The following is a 19,305-nucleotide window of genomic DNA, read 5'->3' as shown; positions in this document are numbered from 1 at the left end:
GTCTATATCTGTAGACTGTTGTGTAGTTTAATTTAAAACACAGCATCATGGCAGGTTACGTCATATGTTTTGTATGCAAGAATTTTAATTTAGAAAGGAACTAGAAACTGAAGCTGCCAAATACATGTAGTTGAATAAAAAGTACAATATTTAGAAGTAGACAGTTTTTTTTTTTAGCATTCCAGCCATCTATGACTTCTATGTATTTATGTATAATCTGAAAATCTATTAGCAGGTTTTGATGCAGTTTCATTGCAAACTGACTTTAAGGCTGCACTGCTTGAACTTGAGCAAGTGTCAAAAATCTGCCGTTCATGTACAAATGAATGGAAATCAATGGCTACAGCATTAATTGAAAAATGGTCTTTAGAAATGTCAAGTATGCATAATTTGCAGTTAAAATGTTGATGTGGTCCTTTAAAGGGAAAAAGACAGAAGCTCACCAAACTGTACCTGAAGAAACTTTATTCCTTATAAAAGCCATTAACCCTTTACAGTCACTTTACAATGACTACAGAAAAAAAGAGGAGTATGCATATACACCTTTCAAAAAGTGTGGAAATTTCCTAACCATGGAACTGCACTCAAACAATGTCAAAATCGGTTAAAACATTGTTTCCGCTCACAATCACAATAGACTGTTAAAAGGTGGAGGAAAGAATGATTAACAAAAACAAGATAAATGGATTATGTATTGAACATGTCAGATCCATGCAAAAATAAAAACATTTTGAGTTTGTTTTGGCAATGGGAATCAATAGATTGCCAGAGAGAGAGAAAGACAAAGACTTAATATGATGTCTCTGTCAGTCTCATGAAGCTGGCTGACAAATAAAATCACTGTATAGAAGAATCAGCTTCAGCTCTGACGACCAGAAAACAACTCTTGGATCACAGTGTCATTTTAACAAACATCACTTCCATCATTTTGTCATTGTAGTGTGTGTGTGTGTGTGCGTTTGTGTGTGTGTTTGTGAATGAGGCAGCTTAAAAAAAACAAATGACAGTAACTGCACAGCAGCTGAAAGAGAAGAGAGACTGCAGGACCATTGCCATCCCACAATCACTGTGTAAATGCCACATCCAATGCACGATACACAATCACATCAACCAAGAATCAAAAAAAAAAAAAAACCCAACCTCATTTGATTACTCAGTAGTATCGAACAATCGATTCAGAACCCTTTGATATGCCAGTCTTTCATAAGAACTAATTTGTGTTTGATTCGGTTTTCTCATAATCTGTGCAGCATCACAATTTCAGCGGTGCTAATTAAAAGCCATCTCATGCATTATTTTGAAGTGCGGTGAAGGCCTCATTCTAGCCCGAAGGCATCGATGTCAGTTATATGTTTCACATGCATATGCTCGTCTGAGATGCATCATCTCCAGTATCCACGGCCGCGTACCGAAGGATCATAAAAACATGAGAATGGATTAGCTAATCGGCCGTGACAACTTTCTCCCAATCGCTTGCATGGTAAACTAACCATGGCCCATCTCTCACACCCCTGGGATATTTTACCCACACAACAATGAAAACCCTCTACATTGAATAGATAGTTTGAGGAAGTGAACGAACGGTTAAGAAGTGGCAACAATGATAGCAGGGAAATAGTGTGAGTGTGTAAAATACAAGATCCACCGGGTCAACGACAACCTAAGCTCTTTTTAATGACCGTTTCTCACTCGTTAGAACTTGCTGTAAAAATCTGTCTTCAGTCATGTAAAAGCTGACAAACTCAAGTTTTACCAAAACATCAGATGCAAGCTATGGTCACAACTACTGTAGCCCTTTTTAAAAGAGACATGGGTGGTAAACAGCTGTGTAGGTGGTTCAGAACTCTTTAGGACAAGCATTTATTAATGGTCCAACCAATGGTCCAGGGTCATAATAAATATTTTCGCATAAATAGATCAGATGTTCTGCCATAATGACCTGCAGAAGAGCATGTGAATATGTGTGTGTGAATATAATCTGTCTGCCTGCATGCCTTCAGTGTGTGTGTGTGTGTGTGTGTGTGTGTGTGTGCGTTCGTATGTGTGTGCACCCTTTATTACACCTGTAGCATTTGAACAAAACCAATGTTTCTCAAAGAGTCTGTATCAATCAGTATTAATGCTGCACAGGATTCTGATGCGAACATTAATACAAAGACGGTATTTAGTCCACTCCCAGAGCTCGGAGCTGTCTCTCGATCTCGTCATCGGAGATGGTGGCTTGTTTGGACGAGGCGGCGCCCGGAAGACTCTTTCCTGCAGCTGGAGCTCTCACCATCTGGAAACACACATGGGCCCAAAAATGCCATTAACCAATGCACTCGGTTCAAAGTTAAAACACACACGCACGCATGCACGCAATCACAAAGCTTAGTACTTATTGTGAGAGTTGCTGCCAGGTGCTGCCTACTGCCACCGTGCAAAAGGCAAGTTCAAATTTGATCACAATCATTCCAAAATATTATTATTAATTACTTTGGAAAACTATTCACTCCACGCAACAATTTAAATTGCATAAATGCTTTGTGATGTCCCTTTAAATCACAGCTTTAGTAGAAGTGGGCTTCAGTTCCACAAGTCTTAGTGTTTACAGCATCAATCGTCATTCATTTGCAAAAAAAACACAAGGTAAACCTTCATTAAGTTCTCCTTTTAGAGTACGGCTTTCCAGGTTTGCTGTTTAACAGACAAATTTTTTCTTGGTTGCAACATTATTAAGGCTCTTTATCTGGTTTTGTACAATGTTAAAACAATCTGGCTCTCACCACCAAAAGGCATGGCTAAATTATGGGAATCTCATTTCGAACTATTATTAAATGACCTTTGTACTGGCAGAAAAAAAATGAAAGCCTTTTCCTGCATTTATTATTTTCCATTATATATTGAACAATAATTCCACTGAATATGACAATAACACATATGGCTGCTTATTAACATAGGCTATTTTCTCCCAAACCACCATAGTTTATGAGTCTTCCGACTTCCTTTCAGCTTAAGGGTTGATTGAGAGAGCTTTTATTGTTTTGCTTTTCTAAGAAAGTGCATGATATGAGAGCATTCAGAGAATCATCTGCTCAGTCTTTTATTGTGATGGAGCAGGAAATAATTACCCCCTCCCTGAATTCAGAAACAGTTTTTGCAGGTTTTTATTTAACTCGCCTGTTTGTTCTCTCCAGCTGTGGGCTTGTTTATAGGACAATATGTGGGTTTGTTCATTGTGTTATGAGGGGTAATAACTCATGAAGCCCCCCAGGGGGAGCCAGACACACAGCAGATGGGCAGCCCGGCAGTTCCACAGACACCAGTAGGCAGAGAGAAGAGCTGAAGGCTAGCCCCACCATGTGGCAGCTGGAATACATTTTAACAGTCCAGTAAAAGCCATGTGGTACACTTATTGTTCAGTTCGTGTTGCTAGGGGATGTGCACTCCATTAACAATGGTTGCATGTGTAAAATGTGTGGTAAATCTTTATGTTTTAACTTCTATATTACAGAAAAAAAGTATTATTAAAGTTACCGTTTCTCAATGTTCTCATGTTTAACCACACTGTGATACCACCATATAAGGTCAGTGGTAGATTCTCTCACACTGAATTTCTTACCTTTCCTGAGATCTCAATGCCGATCTCATCCAGGACCTGGTTGACAATGTCCTGAGATTCCTCTTCATCCCCAGACTCATCAAAGATGTCATCCAAAGTGTCATTGACTGGACAGAGAGTAAGACAGGGAGCAGGGAGATAAGGACAGACGAGTCAATTAAACGCCAGTCAAACACATTGATTTTCAGTCACAGCTTGGACTTCAGAGTTAGATAGCTGAACATTTTGCTTCCAAACTAGTACGTGTATGTATGTGTGGGTGCTTGTGCGTTGGCATTTGCACTTAAAAACTAAATATGCCTTTCTGTATACAGTACACGTCACCATCGTACATTCGTATCATCTCATCAAAAAACAGGTTGCAACACACGTCAGTCCTTTCACATTCACATCCTGACAATCTGGTTTTGGTAAGCCTGTAAATACCAGAGGTCTTTGTGCATGCGCATGTGTGCATCATGTGTCCTTACTCATGTCCTCAGTCATGCCCATCTTCATGTTCTCCTTCTGGAAGTCCTGCATGGTCTTCAGGGTCTTCTGTGGATCCATCTTTTTATTCACTGCTTGCATTGTCTGTGCACATTATTAAGAGAAAGTTATGGGAATTAGTCTTGATATTTCAAAGTTGGTGGCAAAGAGAAGCAAAATACTGTCAGAGTTGCTTTTGAGCAATGAAACCAAGTAGTGAATGGATGTAGCAAATAAGAAGAACCTTCAGGCTGGAATTTTCCAGCGTTAGCTCTTACACTGCCTTCTTTTTCATCATAGGAGGGCAGTAAAATATGTGCAAAAAACTGAATTAAGCTGAAATATTAAGCTAGATTCACATGGTCCTCAAATGCATATATTCTCACAAAAGCTTACCTTTCATATTACAGACAAGGCTTTTTCCCAAGGAGCTAATTTCAGAATTTTTTTACACTTACAAATGAGTGTGTTTCAAGGAAATACTTCTTTGGTTAAAATAGGGCTTCGCAAGCTCTGCATTCACTAGCACACAGCAACAACTCACAAATTATGCATCTCCTTCCTTCCCGTGAAAGATCAGCACAAACTTACTTTAACAGTTGAGCCTGACACAAGAGATAAGATATAATCCCGCTTTACAGTCAGTAAAGTCAGTCTTAACCATGCTACGGAGGAAAATGCTGCACTATTTACTGACTAAACTGAACTGAAGCTCCAATTTTTCTGCGTGTATAAACAAACTTCGTGACATCTGACGTAAAACAGTTAACACATTCTCACAGTGAAACAGCCACACACCCACCTCATCACACTCCATTAATCTGAAGCCTAATTATATTTGACCTGTCTATGTTTGCTAAGTCTGACTCTGTACAGTACATCGCTCCTGGCCAATTACTACCTCTCACACTTCATTAACGACGACGCTGCCACAAGATTTGGCTTTAAACATGAACAGATCCCACATTAATACTTTAATTACAACACTAAAATATTGATATGAGCAAACACTGGAACTAAGTTATATCGAAGGGAGGGATAACTAATGCAACAACCATCTGTATACTTCTAATATACTGTGTTTGTACACTAGATCTGTCTGTAAAGCATGCACTGTTAACTTGCTGAGTCAACATGGATGAAATATTTTAAAACCTGATCTCAGACTGATTGAACTGAAGAACAGGATCTTACCTTGGCTGTGGTGGACATCGCGCCGGCCATCTTCATTTGGGAGTTCATGACCTTTGTCTGTGTTGACATGGACGTGACCTTAGAGCTGACGGCGTATGTGCGGTTCTTCTGCTTCCTCAGCTGGACCAACTGCTTGGCGAGAATTTTACAAGCCTCCTTGTTACCACTTTTAGCCATTTTCTTGATTTCTGCCTCCTGGAGGGTTGAGAGGAGAATTTGGGACATGAGGACATGACATCAACAAGACTCTTCTGACTGTGTTATCATGCTTAACATGAATAGTGTGTAACTTGTAGTACATGCAATATCAGTATGCAAATGTAGCAAATTAGTGCAGGTATGCACAAAAAATGAATGGAAATTGTAAGAATGGAGTCCATTGTCCATATTACAGAATGGTATTGTATGACAGGAAAGAAAGCAGATGAAGCAGCCATTAATGGCTCCAAATTCTAAATCTGCTACACTGTAGATATCTGGAACAAATCCACTGAAGCAAGTGAGAGCCCAAGTGTGTCTGGGTTTTATGGGAAAGTAATTCATCTGCCTAACAGTAAAAATAAGCATTTCATTTGAGGTAATGTTCCATATAAATTAAGAAAAACAGAGGGTTTAGGATTACACATATTGCAGAATACCTGCAGAAGAGCAGCCACCATGCATAATAGATACATTTCTTTTTTGTGTGTTTTGTGAATAGCAGTGAACGAATCTGTTTCAGCAATATGACATGCAAATCAATGTCAAAAGCCACACTGCACACAGCATACACTGATTTCTTGGAGAATTATGGATAGATTAATCATCAGCCTTGTCAACTGCAAGAAGATCACTGGCAGAAGACCAGTATCTGTGCCACAGAGGAACATTTTAGATGTCCATCACTCGTTTATGCCATCTCAAATGACATTTCGTGACTCTGAAAAATCCGGGTGGCTTTTGCAGTGTATATTGTCTAATCAAAATACTATGCAAAATACTGTGCTTCCTCTTACTGTACAACACATATATACTTAAAGTACTTGCCTGCATATGCACCGTATGCATTTATAAACAAACAGAAATGTATCCACAAAGCTCCCAAGAGACCAGTGTGTTTGCAAATATAGACATAGTAAATAAAGTCATCTGGATCAGACCTCACACACTGGCAAGCAAATACATGCTTTTAGCTTTGGTAAACATCAGAAAACACATGGATACCCACAGGGATCGTGTGTGTGTGGGCATGAGTGTGTGTGAGCATCCCAAGAGACGAGTGTGGAGCTGCAGGTTACAGTAAGCTAGCCAGGCCTCTCAGCACTGCTACTTACAACAGCTCCAGCATGTCTAGTTTATTTCTTGTGTGTGAGCTAAAAGCATCTTCAGGAAACAACAATCAGTTATTAATGTTTGATGAAGCAATAGACATTCCCCACTCAGCTCAGTGTCTCAGCCTGTATTATGAGCACACGGTACATTTAGGATTCCTGATGTTAAATTTAACACCTTTTAAAACCTTTTTAAAGCCCCTTTCCACAAAGTTTAAGACCTCATCACCTCTTCGAGTTCTCACTGGTTTTATCAATGACTTTTAACTTATATTAATATTTAATTTACATTGATGGTAAGATAGGACAACTAAACAGCCTTAGTTGGTGATAACTCCTAGGACTACAGTATTATACATAATTAAGATACCATGGTCCAAAGACAAATATACATACTGAAAACAAGCTACAAAAGTGAATACCTTGAAAATTGGCTTTTTTAATTCTTTTAAAAGGGCCTTGATTGTGAATAACTTGATTTATCAACTTTTAATACTTTAAGACCCAGCAGATATCTTGGAGCATAAAACACTGGAAGTAATGCCACTGGGGAAAAAAATGCAGAGCTGTGTGAGAAAGCAAAAAAAAGGCAGACAGTAACAATAATAATGTCAACTGTGCTGTCATCTGAAAAACTATGAACGAGAGTAGTGGGACTGCTGCTGTTGCGAAGCTTATAATGTCTTATTTACTGCCCTGTCAGACAAGGAGGACGGGGGTGAAGGGCTGTGATGGATAGATAGTGCTCTCTGTGATGCTGTAAACCTCTGCCTCGTACGAATTGGAAATCTTTATGTATACACAAGGGATAAAGATTTTTCTGACGGAAAACGGATGAACATTGTGTTGCAACAGCAGCTTCAATGCACAGACTTAAAAAAAAAAATAAAATCAGGCTATGTTTTCAATGTATTTTTGTTTCAGGAAGCCAAATTTTATACAATTTAATATATTTTCTGTTCTGGCTAAAACTGACCTAAAACCATCTTAACAACAAAAATAAAATAGATAAGTTTAAGTCCAACTGTGATTTCGTAAAAGAGATTAAACAAACAGCATCATTGTGAAAAGACACAGCATATGTATTAACCAACTGTAAGGCATTTTAACTCTTTTTAAGGTCCTACTTTCGCTGTTTAAAATAGAGGTTACTTATTTTTCCAAACTTGTCAAAGACTTATGGACTAGCAGGCATGGTGGGGTCAACAGACAGTCATGATGATCCTAAACCTCAAATATAGGTCATTTCCATTTCTTAGTGAAAGTATCTTTCATTCAGAACATATAACAAAGCTTAAAAAAACTAGACTAATTAGCAGAACGCATTAATGAGGAATAAAAATCTGGTTCCCGAGTTCATGAATGTTTAACTGAGAGCTTGTTGATGCATTTTCACGAGGTTAATACAACAAAAGTGATTTATGGAAACCAAAGAAGCAATTAAGATTCTCTCTTTGAATGTTAATGGCCTGGGAAACCCAGTCAAAAGAGCTAAAATAATGACCAAGCTCAAAAAAGAAAAGACGCAAATAAACTTTCTTCAGGAAACTCATCTTACGAAAGCAGAACATGAGAAATTAAAGAAATTTGGTTTCAAGAACACCTATTACAGCTCACATTCGAATGCTAGGAAAAGAGGAGTAGCAATACTCATGTCTAACACAATTAAATTTGAGTGCATTAAGGAAATAAAAGACAAAGAAGGAACCTATATTATTGTAAAAGGGAAAATAGACCAAATAATGATAACAATGGTAAATATATATGCCCCACCTGAGAGTAATAAAGTTTTTTTTAAGTCTCTATTCGACATCATTGCACTAGAGGCGGAGGGCATATGTATATGTGGGGGAGATCTTAATGTGTTAATGGACCACGGTTTGGACACAACTAGTCTTAAGATAAGTAAAAAATCTATTACAAAACTGGTCAGGAATACATGGGGGGAGATGGGGTTTTTTGACGTATGGAGAGATCTTCATCCAATGCGGAGGGATTTTAGTCATTACTCACTATCACATTCGGTTTACTCCAGGATTGATTATTTCTTTATGCAGACAGTAAATAGACACATAATACAAGATTGTTGGATTGGTGTGGCAGATGTGTCCGACCATAGTGCCATATATTTGAAGATACACTTGAACAGTAGACAGAAGGATACAATATGGAGGTTGAATGTGGGGATATTAAACAATAAATCGGTGGTTGAACAAATCAGGGCCGACATACGGACCTACTTGGAGGAAAACGATAATGGGGAAACAGATCCTGCTATACTATGGGATGCTTTAAAAGCGGTGATAAGGGGAAAACTGATTGCAATTACTAGTAATCACAAAAGAGAAAGAATAAAACAATATAAAAATTATATAGAGGAATTGAGAGATTTGGAACAGAAGCATAAGAGAAAAATTGACCCACAAGTTAACAAACGACTGAATGAGGTGAGAAAGGAAATTAACAATCTACTCCAACATGAAGTAGAAATAAAAGCAAGATACTTAAAACAAAATTATTATGAATCAGGTCCCAAAGCAATGAAATTGTTAGCACGACGCTTACGGAAACAACAAGCAGAAACCACAGTCAATAAAATCTTTGACCCAAAAACGAATAAACCCAAATATAAGCCAAAAGAAATTGAAAATATTTTTAGAGAATATTACAAAGAACTCTATTCTGAGTCACCAGCTTCGAATCAGAAAGAAATTATAACTTTCCTTGACTCCCTGGACCTACCTTCAATAGGCACAAAACAAAATGAACAGATAACAGCAAAGATAACAATTAATGAAATCCGGAAAGCTATTGGCAAATTAAAATCAAATAAGGCACCTGGTAGTGACGGATTCACTTCAGAGTGGTACAAAAAGTTTAGTGAAGAACTAACACCACTACTCCATAGGACTTTCAACTGGGTTATGAGTGAGGGCAGGATCCCTCCCTCCTGGACTGAAGCAATTATTACAATCCTCCCTAAACCCCTAAAAGACAAGAACTATTGCCAAAATTATAGACCGATATCAGTATTGAATGTTGATTACAAAATGTACACTTCAATTATATCAAATAGACTCCAAAATTTTGTACCAGACCTGATAGACGAAGATCAATGTGGGTTTGTTAGGGATAGACAAACACAAGACAATATTAGAAGAACATTACATATTATACATAAAATACACAAAGATAATATACCAGCTGCTTTGATTAGTTTAGATGCAGAAAAAGCTTTTGATAGAGTCAATTGGGAATTTTTATATCTAACTTTGGAAAAATTTGGATTCAATAGTAAGTCAATTCAATGCATCAGGTCTATCTATAGCAGGCCCACAGCTAGGATTAAAGTCAATTGCTCTCTGTCAGGTAGATTTAGTTTGGAGAGAGGAACTAGGCAGGGCTGTTGCCTTAGTCCAACACTGTTTGCCTTATACATTGAGCCGTTGGCCCAGATGGTGAGACAAGACCCCTCAATAACTGGCATAGATATAAATCAACAAAAACATGTAATAGGGCTGTTTGCGGACGATATTATAATTTATTTAAAAAACCCACTTAATTCATTTCAGCAGCTTACACAAGCTCTAGAAACTTTTGGTTTATATTCAGGATACAAAGTGAATATACTTAAAACTCAAGTCCTCATGTTCAATTGTTCACCAAACCAACAACTCAAAGAGTGGCAAATAAATTGGGCTGCCAAATCAATCAAATATTTGGGCATAAACATAACTAAAGACCTTTCCAAATTATATAGAAGCAACTATGAACACATTGCTAAAAACATAAGGGAAGATATTGACAGATGGATTACATACCCAATGGGATTAATCGATAGGATCAATGTGGTAAAAATGAACATCTTGCCACGTTTACTGTATGTGTTCTTGTCTTTACCAGCACATGTACCAAAAGAACAGTTTCACAAATGGGATAAATGCATATCAAGATTTGTGTGGGGAGGTAAACGACCCAGAATACGTTATACCACCCTGCAATTACCTAAAGATAAAGGGGGAATGGCACTCCCAAATTTAAAAGAGTATTTTCATGCTGCGCAACTACGTAAATTAATTTGCTGGTGTGATGAAGGATATGTAGCTAGATGGAAAGATATTGAAATTTCTATTCATAAAAAACCAATTCAAACAACTATAGGGGAAACTGAATCTTCTACTTACATAAGAGGGGAACATAGCTTAAACCCAGTGATATCTTTTACTTTAGATATATGGTATTCCACAGTGAAACAATTAAAAATAGGTAAAGAAATCGGATTATTAAAATGGGTTGCTTATGATGACAAATTTGCACCGAGTAAATTTGATGAGACATTTAAACAATGGGCAAAAAAGAGAATTACAGCTATATGCACAACTTTAAAAAAAAATGAAATGAAAAGTTTTCAAGACCTAAAAAATGAACACAATCTAACTAATCAGGATTTATTTAGATACCTGCAATTAAGGGATTATTATATAAAACATATCAAAATAAATGAGGATAAAATTCATCCTATCGTTAAATTACTGGTTAAGGCATATAGTCATCCTATCCCAAAAGCAGTGTCTGTTTTATATGGCTGCTTAATGGAATCTAAAATGGAGTCGACATTATATGTTAAAACTAAGTGGGAACAGGAGCTGGGTGAGGAGATTCCAGAAGGGACATGGTGCGATCTATGGAAAGCACATCAAACTACGACTCAGTCACTGAGATGGAGAGAATTTAATTGGAAAAATTTAATTCGATATTTTGTTACACCTAGAATCAAAAGCAAACAGTTGAATACTCACCAGCCATGCTGGAGACTGTGTAATGACATAGATTCAGATCACACACACATTTTTTGGAATTGCACAAATATTCAGCCCTTCTGGGGGAATGTTCACTCAGTTCTCTGCAATGTGCTGGGATATATGATTCCTAAATCTTGCCTTGTTTTGTACTTTGGACATTTGGATGGATCAGTGCATATAGGAGACCAATATCTGATTAAGATTCTCTTGGTGGCTGGGAAGAAGGCCATTACTAAAAACTGGCTCAAGACTGAACCCCCTGGTAACAAACAATGGATGTCAATCATAGACGACATATTGGTGATGGAACATTTCACATACAAGTTGAAAGTGAAAGAACACTTGTTTGTTAAAAGATGGAGGAAATGGTTATTATATAAGGAGAGACTAGATCTTACATAACTGTATACAGGCTCTGCTCTTAATGATTGTATTTTCTGTTTGTTTGGTTGATTTTGTTGTTGTTGTTTGTTATTTGATTTTTTCATTCTCCATTATCTAGAGGAGATTGTATTACAATGTATTGTTAACAAAAACAAATAAATAAAAATTGTAAAAAAAAAAAAAAAAAAAAAAAAAAAAAAAAAAATCTGGTTCCCCAGGGAGGTAATTATGTCCTCTATGATATTTACTTAATACTACAGAGGGGAGAGGACACAGCCGTCTTCTTTCATCTTTCAGAGAGGGGAAATGTTATGTGTGTCTGTGATAATAGCCTCATCTTGTAACTCTGTGTGAGTGTGTGTGAGTGTGTGTGTGTGAGCTGGGAGAGAGAGAGAAAGAGAGAGCGAGAGAGAGAGCGAGAGAGAGTCCCACTTGCCTTAAGCAAAACGACAACACCAGATCCTTCTTGTCTATTCATTTAGACCATTTAGCCAATCAGGCTCAATAGCAGGAAGTGGATGCATCTCGAGCTGTGTGTGTATGTGTGTATGGAGAGCAGGGGGGTCTTAATAAAGCATTGATGCAATATGTAGAAATCTATGGGAAATGCCTTGCGTAGACATGCTTCTGTTCCCCAGACTTTGAGTGTGTGTGTGTGTGTGTGTGTGTGCGTGTGTGTGTGGTCCCACCATTTGTTTCTCCTGTTTCTCCAGCGCTGCTCTGTCTCTGGCGATCTGTCTCTGAGTGCTACGCAGCTCCTTAGACTGTTCCTTGATTATGTCTTTGGAGAGGGACAGACGGAAAAATTATCAGCTCGTACTTTGTCAAAGCTGAACATTTATAACACACAGGGGCGTCTTTCAGGTACTAAAATGCCAAAATCCAAATACATTCTCACTGAATCCATGAACTTTTACTTTTACTCCAAATCAAATATGTAGGATTTCACATCAGTTGTTTTTCAACAGGAAATTTAAGCTAAAACACTCAAAATTCTGAGTGCAAACAGAAACAGAAGCTGACAGCTAAACAGAAAGGGCATGGAGTTCTATCGTTGATCTTCTGAGTGGACCACCTTCTACTATTTTTTTTACTCTGCAGTAAAAAAGAAAAAGAAATAAAGAAAAATCTCTAAATTGATTATTTTTTTCAGTTGGACATCACTGTGTCTCTTCTGCATTGCAGTTAGAAAAGGGGCAGGGTCCAGGTCAGCTGGCTCTGGAAAAAATCTAAAGCATCTATTCAGTGGCTTAATGGTGAGCATGTGCAAGTTCGCACCCACATGCACAAGAAATACCGCAGAGTAATAAGCAGCACATTGAGAATGCATGCTGACACCGTCGACTGCGGACGTGCTTATTGGGCAGCTGGCACCAATACTGAGTCAGCTCGAACCCACCCACACAAACACAAAGTGGCATCATGTGAGATAATGTATGACCCTGAAGTCACACACTCAACTACGACATCTGAGTGAGGGGTAATCCAAATAATCACTCACACACTCACACACACACACACACACACACACACACACACACACTTTAGAATACTCTACCATTCTGACTATGGAAAAAAATGTTTTGAGATTTAACTGAATTCAGCTGCTTTTTAACTGAAATCAGAGTAAGTCAAAATTTTTAGATGTTTTTGTATGTTGCAATGTACGGCAGAGTACACACACACAATATCTTTTTACACATTTTAAGTCTATAATGAATGTTCAAGCACTATATAAAGTTCAGATTCTGGATAAATCATTTTACCAAGTCTGATTATAAATTTGCAGATAAATTCCCAAAAAACCCTTTTTCAGAGGAAATAAAGCCCCAGCAAGGGCAAAAGAGGATGGACCTCACTACCTGGACCAGGAAGGAGAGATGGGAATAGATGAGTACAGAAATAAATAATAATTAAGTTCTCTGAGAAGATAAGCAGAGTTTAGACATTATATTGGTTAAAGGTAATGAAGAACTGAACAATAAATTTCTTAGTAACTGATTCAGCTCTATATTCATAAGGTGTTATATAATTGAAAATATCACTTTTTGCCAAAAAATGCCGATTCTTTCTGAAAAGTTCTGCATCATAATCTTGGTCAAGACACGTCAGTGCGTTGGACCACTTGTAGGAACGACACGTGTATACGTAAAAGGTGACGTGCCGCCAACGTCTCAAAGTGGGAGGGATATCGTCCTACAAATATGTGTGATCTAACCCCCCTCTCCTCCATTTGCCAACTAACCAGAAACCACTTCAACCACCCTAACCCGGGCAGCAACCGAAAACGCAGCGTCCAGAGAGCGAGAGATGAGAGGGATCAAGAACATGTCATGGAGACTGTCACAGCTGGGAAGACCTGACAATGGCTTGGCATGGTGTGAAGGTAACACAGCACAGTAAGTACAGTATGCAGATGATCGTTATGGCTGAAACTGAAATGACAATGATGGGAGGAGTAGATAGGCGGTGCTGTGAAAAGATTTGCCTTTACCAACAGAGCCTATTTTTAAACCTGCAGATAATATACTGTGATATTCTTATGGAGCACAAATAAGGTCCACAGGAGGGGAAGCTTTGTTTGCTGTCCCTCTGGAAATCCAGCCACATGAGTCAGTAAAATCTGCATTTTTACACAGAATAACTGATTCATCACATTTGATTAAAAAGGTTTTTTTTATTTTTGACCTTGCAAGGCCGATTCCCTATCTTGAAGAAAAATACTGAAACATGTACATTGAAAGGCTTTGAGAATGGTGACATCACTGTATGTTACTGACTAAAATTATTATATCCAACTATAAAGACAGCATGACACAATGTCATACTTTAACAGCCTTTCCTTCACATTATAGATTCTTATCACACTGCTTTGAATAAAATCGCAGGTATTTTGTCACAGCACAGCAAGGCTGTTACTTCAGAGTCTGTGTGTCAAACACAAATGGAGAGTAAGTTTAGTTTAATTTTAATTTTAGTTTAATTAGTTAGTTAATGTTTTTCCGAGAAAGAAAACGAAAGTTCAAACAAACATTACATTACATCTGCTTATATCTATGTAACATGGCACATTCAACGTTTACACATACATTTTATGTTAATTTGGGATTATGTGTCCGGTGTGTAATCCAGACATTGTAAAGCAATTACTTAACCTTAGCTCTAGTTTAGCAATACAAACATCTTCTTCCTGTATGGACGTAATATTAACAAAGAGCTAACGACAGAGTGTGATCTGTAAGTAGGAACTAAACTAAACGACCCGAGTAACACCACATACTGTTGTTTAGAGTTGCACTGTGATACAGCCATATATGTTGCCATAAGTGTAGCATGTTCACCGACGCTAATACACTGAGTTTGGCAGCAGTTCAACGCTGGTTTTAGACTTCAGTCGGCAATGTGACCGGTGACTCAACGAGACCGAGAACAGGTTAAACAAGTGGGAGCAGCTAATTGAAGATGGGAACAACACAGCAGTGTACACCCGGGCTAAAAACAAGTTAGCTAGCTTTTTACACAGCGCAAACTTACCGTCGGTAGTCTTCTTCTTGAAAAGGGAAGCCATTGTCGCTGCTCTGTATCAACTTAAATACCAAATACAAATCCTTTACTGCTATACTGTGTTATTCCTATTGTTAATACCGCCGTTTGGCCGTCAATACCGGGGCGGCAGGTCAATTCAGCAGCTTCGGTTTCCTGGTTGACTTTCTGTTGTCGGAGGAGTTCCTCCCTCAGCTGACTGACTCAACGGCTCCGCCTTACGTCACGGCGGGACTCTCATGCTGCTTTCAAGTTGACTCGTAAAAATTCCCATTATGAGCAGAAAAGTGTGCCTCACCCGTGTAAAAATGTCAACACAGTGGTGTCATCCGTCTATTGTCTGCTGGACTATAAAACCCTATGACTATCTGGAGGTCAGGATAATGCCATCCCGATACCAACGTGAGATCTAGCTATCTGCATGTACAAGGGTGGAACAGTAAAAGCCAGACAACGATGGCCCCACTGTCAGTGCCATAGTACCGGCACCTTGAAAAGTAGCCACTACACTAAAAAAAAATAGAATACAATCTAATAAAATGTGTTTAAACTAGTACACCCTTCATACCCATTGAAAATATAGTAGAGTGCCAATATTCCAAACAGTCCATGTAGTAAGTGAATGCAGCACAAAGGCAGGGGAAGAGATTAAAATGTTAAGTGGCAACAAAGACATTTCTTACTATTGCTAAATGGTCGGACTAAGCAAGGAAATGAAGCCATGTGGACATGGGTGGGTCGTCTGTCATTTAAAGTACTTTTATTTGTATTTTTTTTTTTTTTTTTTACAGATTTACTTTAACAGCATATTTAATCCAATTGATGTCTTAATTGGCTCTCCCTTCCTTTCAAGCTTTCAAGTGGGTTTTTTGCACTTGGTGTATGTGAGCAGTCTGTGTATCTGGTGCATGGTATCAGTATATAGACTGGTCATAGCACACAAACATGTAATGTGTTATAAGGAAATAATCCACAGTGGGAGTTACTGTCTATAAAATAATGCCTGCAGCTTCTCACAGCATCATAAATTCTGTTATTCTCAATTTCCCTCCTCAGTTCCTGATCCCAATAGACAAGGGGTTTTCATACACGCAGGTCTGTATTCATGTATTCGCATTGTCTTATTTCATATTGATGCTGAGAGCAACTTTATGTGCAGAGGTGGGACTCTTGAACCATAACCAACTCAATTTGGTGGATGTGTGTGTCCGTGTTGGAATTGGCGGTGGGAGGTAGCGCAGAAGATTCAAGGTGGTGGGAGGGGGGGGGGGGGGGGGGGGGGGGGGGGGTCTCAACCCTAAAATTGTAAGAGATGCCAAGTTATGGCCTGAGCAGAGGAGAGAGGGGTGACTTTGAGGAGAAGGAGAGGAGGATGGGTAGCCTTTAGCTCTTTTCTCTATCTCCAAGGATGTGTGTGTGTAAGCATACGACTTGCCTGTGTGCATCAGCATGTCGTCCTGAGGCGTTGTTCTTGTTAAGGTTATTAGGGAAGATGTTTGACGCTAATCAGTGGAGGACTACAGGGACCCCCAACTAAACGGCCTCATCATCAGCGAGCCCCAGTGGTGATAAATCTAGCCCAGAGCACCCACAGGGCTTGCAGGTACCAAGCCTGTATCTGTCTCTGGCTTTGCTGCTACAAAGCAGGAACATGTAAATCAATACGTGAAGATTAAATCTGAGCCTTTTACTTCCTGTGATGGATATGTTGAATTTTGATTAAATACACCTTGTAGAATTGATCAATATTATTATTATCCATATAATATGCATGCTTATCTGGCAAAAAATAAATAAATAAATCTCTAGTAAATAACAAACAGATTAAAAAATATATATTTGGCTTTCATGAACTGAAACAAAATCAATCTACATAATATATAAAATGTGAAAAAATGTTTTTCTCTCTCTTCCTTCATTTTCACTGTTTTTTCAGAATCACTTTCTCCTCTTTTTCCTCCACTTTCTTCAACTATCTTTCCCGTTCTCCTCCTCCTCCTCTCTGTGATCTAGCCCGGGGCAAGCAGACATATAATGTTCAGGCACTAACTACAGAGTGTATGGACACACACACACACACACACACACACACACACACACACACACAGACGATCATGTGTGAAATGAGATCTCAGCACAATCAGTGGGAGTCGCAGCCATAAAGCACATCAAGCTTTTCAGCTTTAAGGTATCATCGAACAAATCGCACAAAACCTTTCATCTGATGACGGTGGAGGTAATTTTGTAACAACTGTGCTGTGTCTCCTCTTCGCAGATGAACCCATTCATGGACATCCAGTGATGAAGCCAAGTGTTGAGTCTCACTGTGAGGAAAACAGACAAGAGCTGATTGATATTTCATACCGAATGACAATTTAGCTGTTTTCATTCCTGACAGCCACACAAACATTGGTAGTGATCTGTGTTTTCAACCCCCTTTAGTTCTTGCAACTTTAATATACTGTAATTTAGACAAAGCATCACAAAAACTTTTCTTCTCTACTTTAGCTTGCAAAATTGTCTCACCAGAAATCAGGTTTAACAACTTCCTATCCATCACAACAGGGACAGACATCCCTGACTCAATGATGTCTCATTTTTTTGGTAAAAAACAGCCAATATTTCCCCCAAATGCAGGAAAAACCACAGATGCCATTATTGTTTTCTATTTTTTCATTTGTAATAGAATTTCAACAAAGCTCCCTCAGGCCTCCTCAGGATGTAAATCTCATTCCCCATATCCATCAAGCATAAATCCTGAATCATAATAGGATATAAGATATGACTATATGCCACTTTCTTCCCTGTGCCCCTGACATGTAAAAGTAGGCTGAAATATGTTTGTATGCAAACACAGTGAGAGAAGGGGGATGTGATGGGAGGCACGGGATTTCAACAGCACTTCTTCTCTCTGATGGATGGACACTTCACTGCTGCCCAGATGGAGAGAGACAGATAGAGGGAGGCAGGGAGGACACAAGGAGTACCAGGGGGATTACAGGAGGAGAACAGAGGGTAAATTCACAGTGAGGACGAGAAGAGTGAATCAATGGAAAGATAGCGCAGAGCAGGGACGGGGGAGAAGCTACAGTTCACAGGATAATCAAGAAGTCTGGCACCAAAAGGAAATCTGGATCTAAACCTTGGACTCTGCACTACAGGCTCATACAGATACAGCACATGCTGTTCATTGTCCCTTTATTAAAGAAATGTGCCTTTCTGTGAAAGAAGCCAATTCGATTTCTTGCCATAAATTAGATGAGAAGATTGATGCGACTCTCAAGTCTCTCTGTTAAATATTAAGCTAAAGCCAGTAAACAGTTATCATATCTTAAGCCATATACTTTGTCTAATCAGCACAAAAAACAAACTGTAAAAGAGGGAGCTCTTGGCCACTCCAGATCATGGCAAGACTCCAGGACTCCAAAGAAATAGTCCCACACATAACCGCCATAATACCACAACTTAATTAGTGAGTGATTTAGAGGTGCTGGTTAGCGTGTTTTCTTACCTTTGGACTGAGCTAACCGTGCGCCACTGTTTAAAGTCTTGATGCTAAGCTAAGCTAACAGGCCACTCATGAGAGTGGTATTGATCCTCTCATCTAACTCTTGGCCAGAAAGTGAATGAACATACTTCCCAAAATGTCAAACTTATGTCAAAATAAGATGTTCATCCACTTTTATCATTTGCAGTTATAGTATAGTAGAGATGACCAGTGCCGCCCTGTATGTCCAAGGGGAATTATTTCATGACATTTTAATCAGTTTCAAAACATGGTGTGTCAGTAGCGGAGAGGATTTAGGACATATGGAAGACGGCAGGTGGTTGAGAGAGCGGGAAGAGAAGCAGGGGTGGTAGGAAGCAGGAAGAAAGGGTGACAGCAGCGGGGGGGGGTTTGGGATGTTCTAATAAATCGAGTGAGTGACTCCACTCATTTCTGCCCGTGGGACGAATCCAGTCGCGCTCACCGGCGCAGTGCAGCATCAGGGAATTGTGTGTA

The 19,305-nt window shown here is 38.8% G+C and overlaps 1 protein-coding gene across 1 annotated transcript; it reads right to left on the bottom strand.

Annotated features, from left to right (window-relative positions):
- Positions 1-448: 448 nt before the first annotated feature.
- Positions 449-15,479, bottom strand: chmp2ba (charged multivesicular body protein 2Ba). The gene is made up of 6 exons (XM_041951172.1): positions 15,294-15,479; positions 12,449-12,540; positions 5,264-5,458; positions 4,072-4,174; positions 3,602-3,708; positions 449-2,278 (listed from the first exon to the last, which is right to left on the bottom strand). The coding sequence occupies exons 1-6, from the start codon at positions 15,325-15,327 to the stop codon at positions 2,165-2,167; spliced, it is 645 nt and encodes a 214-aa protein (XP_041807106.1). The 5' UTR covers positions 15,328-15,479; the 3' UTR covers positions 449-2,164.
- Between the last annotated feature and the right edge of the window lie 3,826 nt (positions 15,480-19,305).

The sequence above is a fragment of the Chelmon rostratus genome, chromosome 13 (assembly GCF_017976325.1).
Source record: "Chelmon rostratus isolate fCheRos1 chromosome 13, fCheRos1.pri, whole genome shotgun sequence".
NCBI lineage: Eukaryota > Metazoa > Chordata > Actinopteri > Chaetodontiformes > Chaetodontidae > Chelmon > Chelmon rostratus.
The sequence above is the reverse complement of the archived record's forward strand: the minus strand, read 5'-3'. Positions and strand labels throughout refer to the sequence as shown.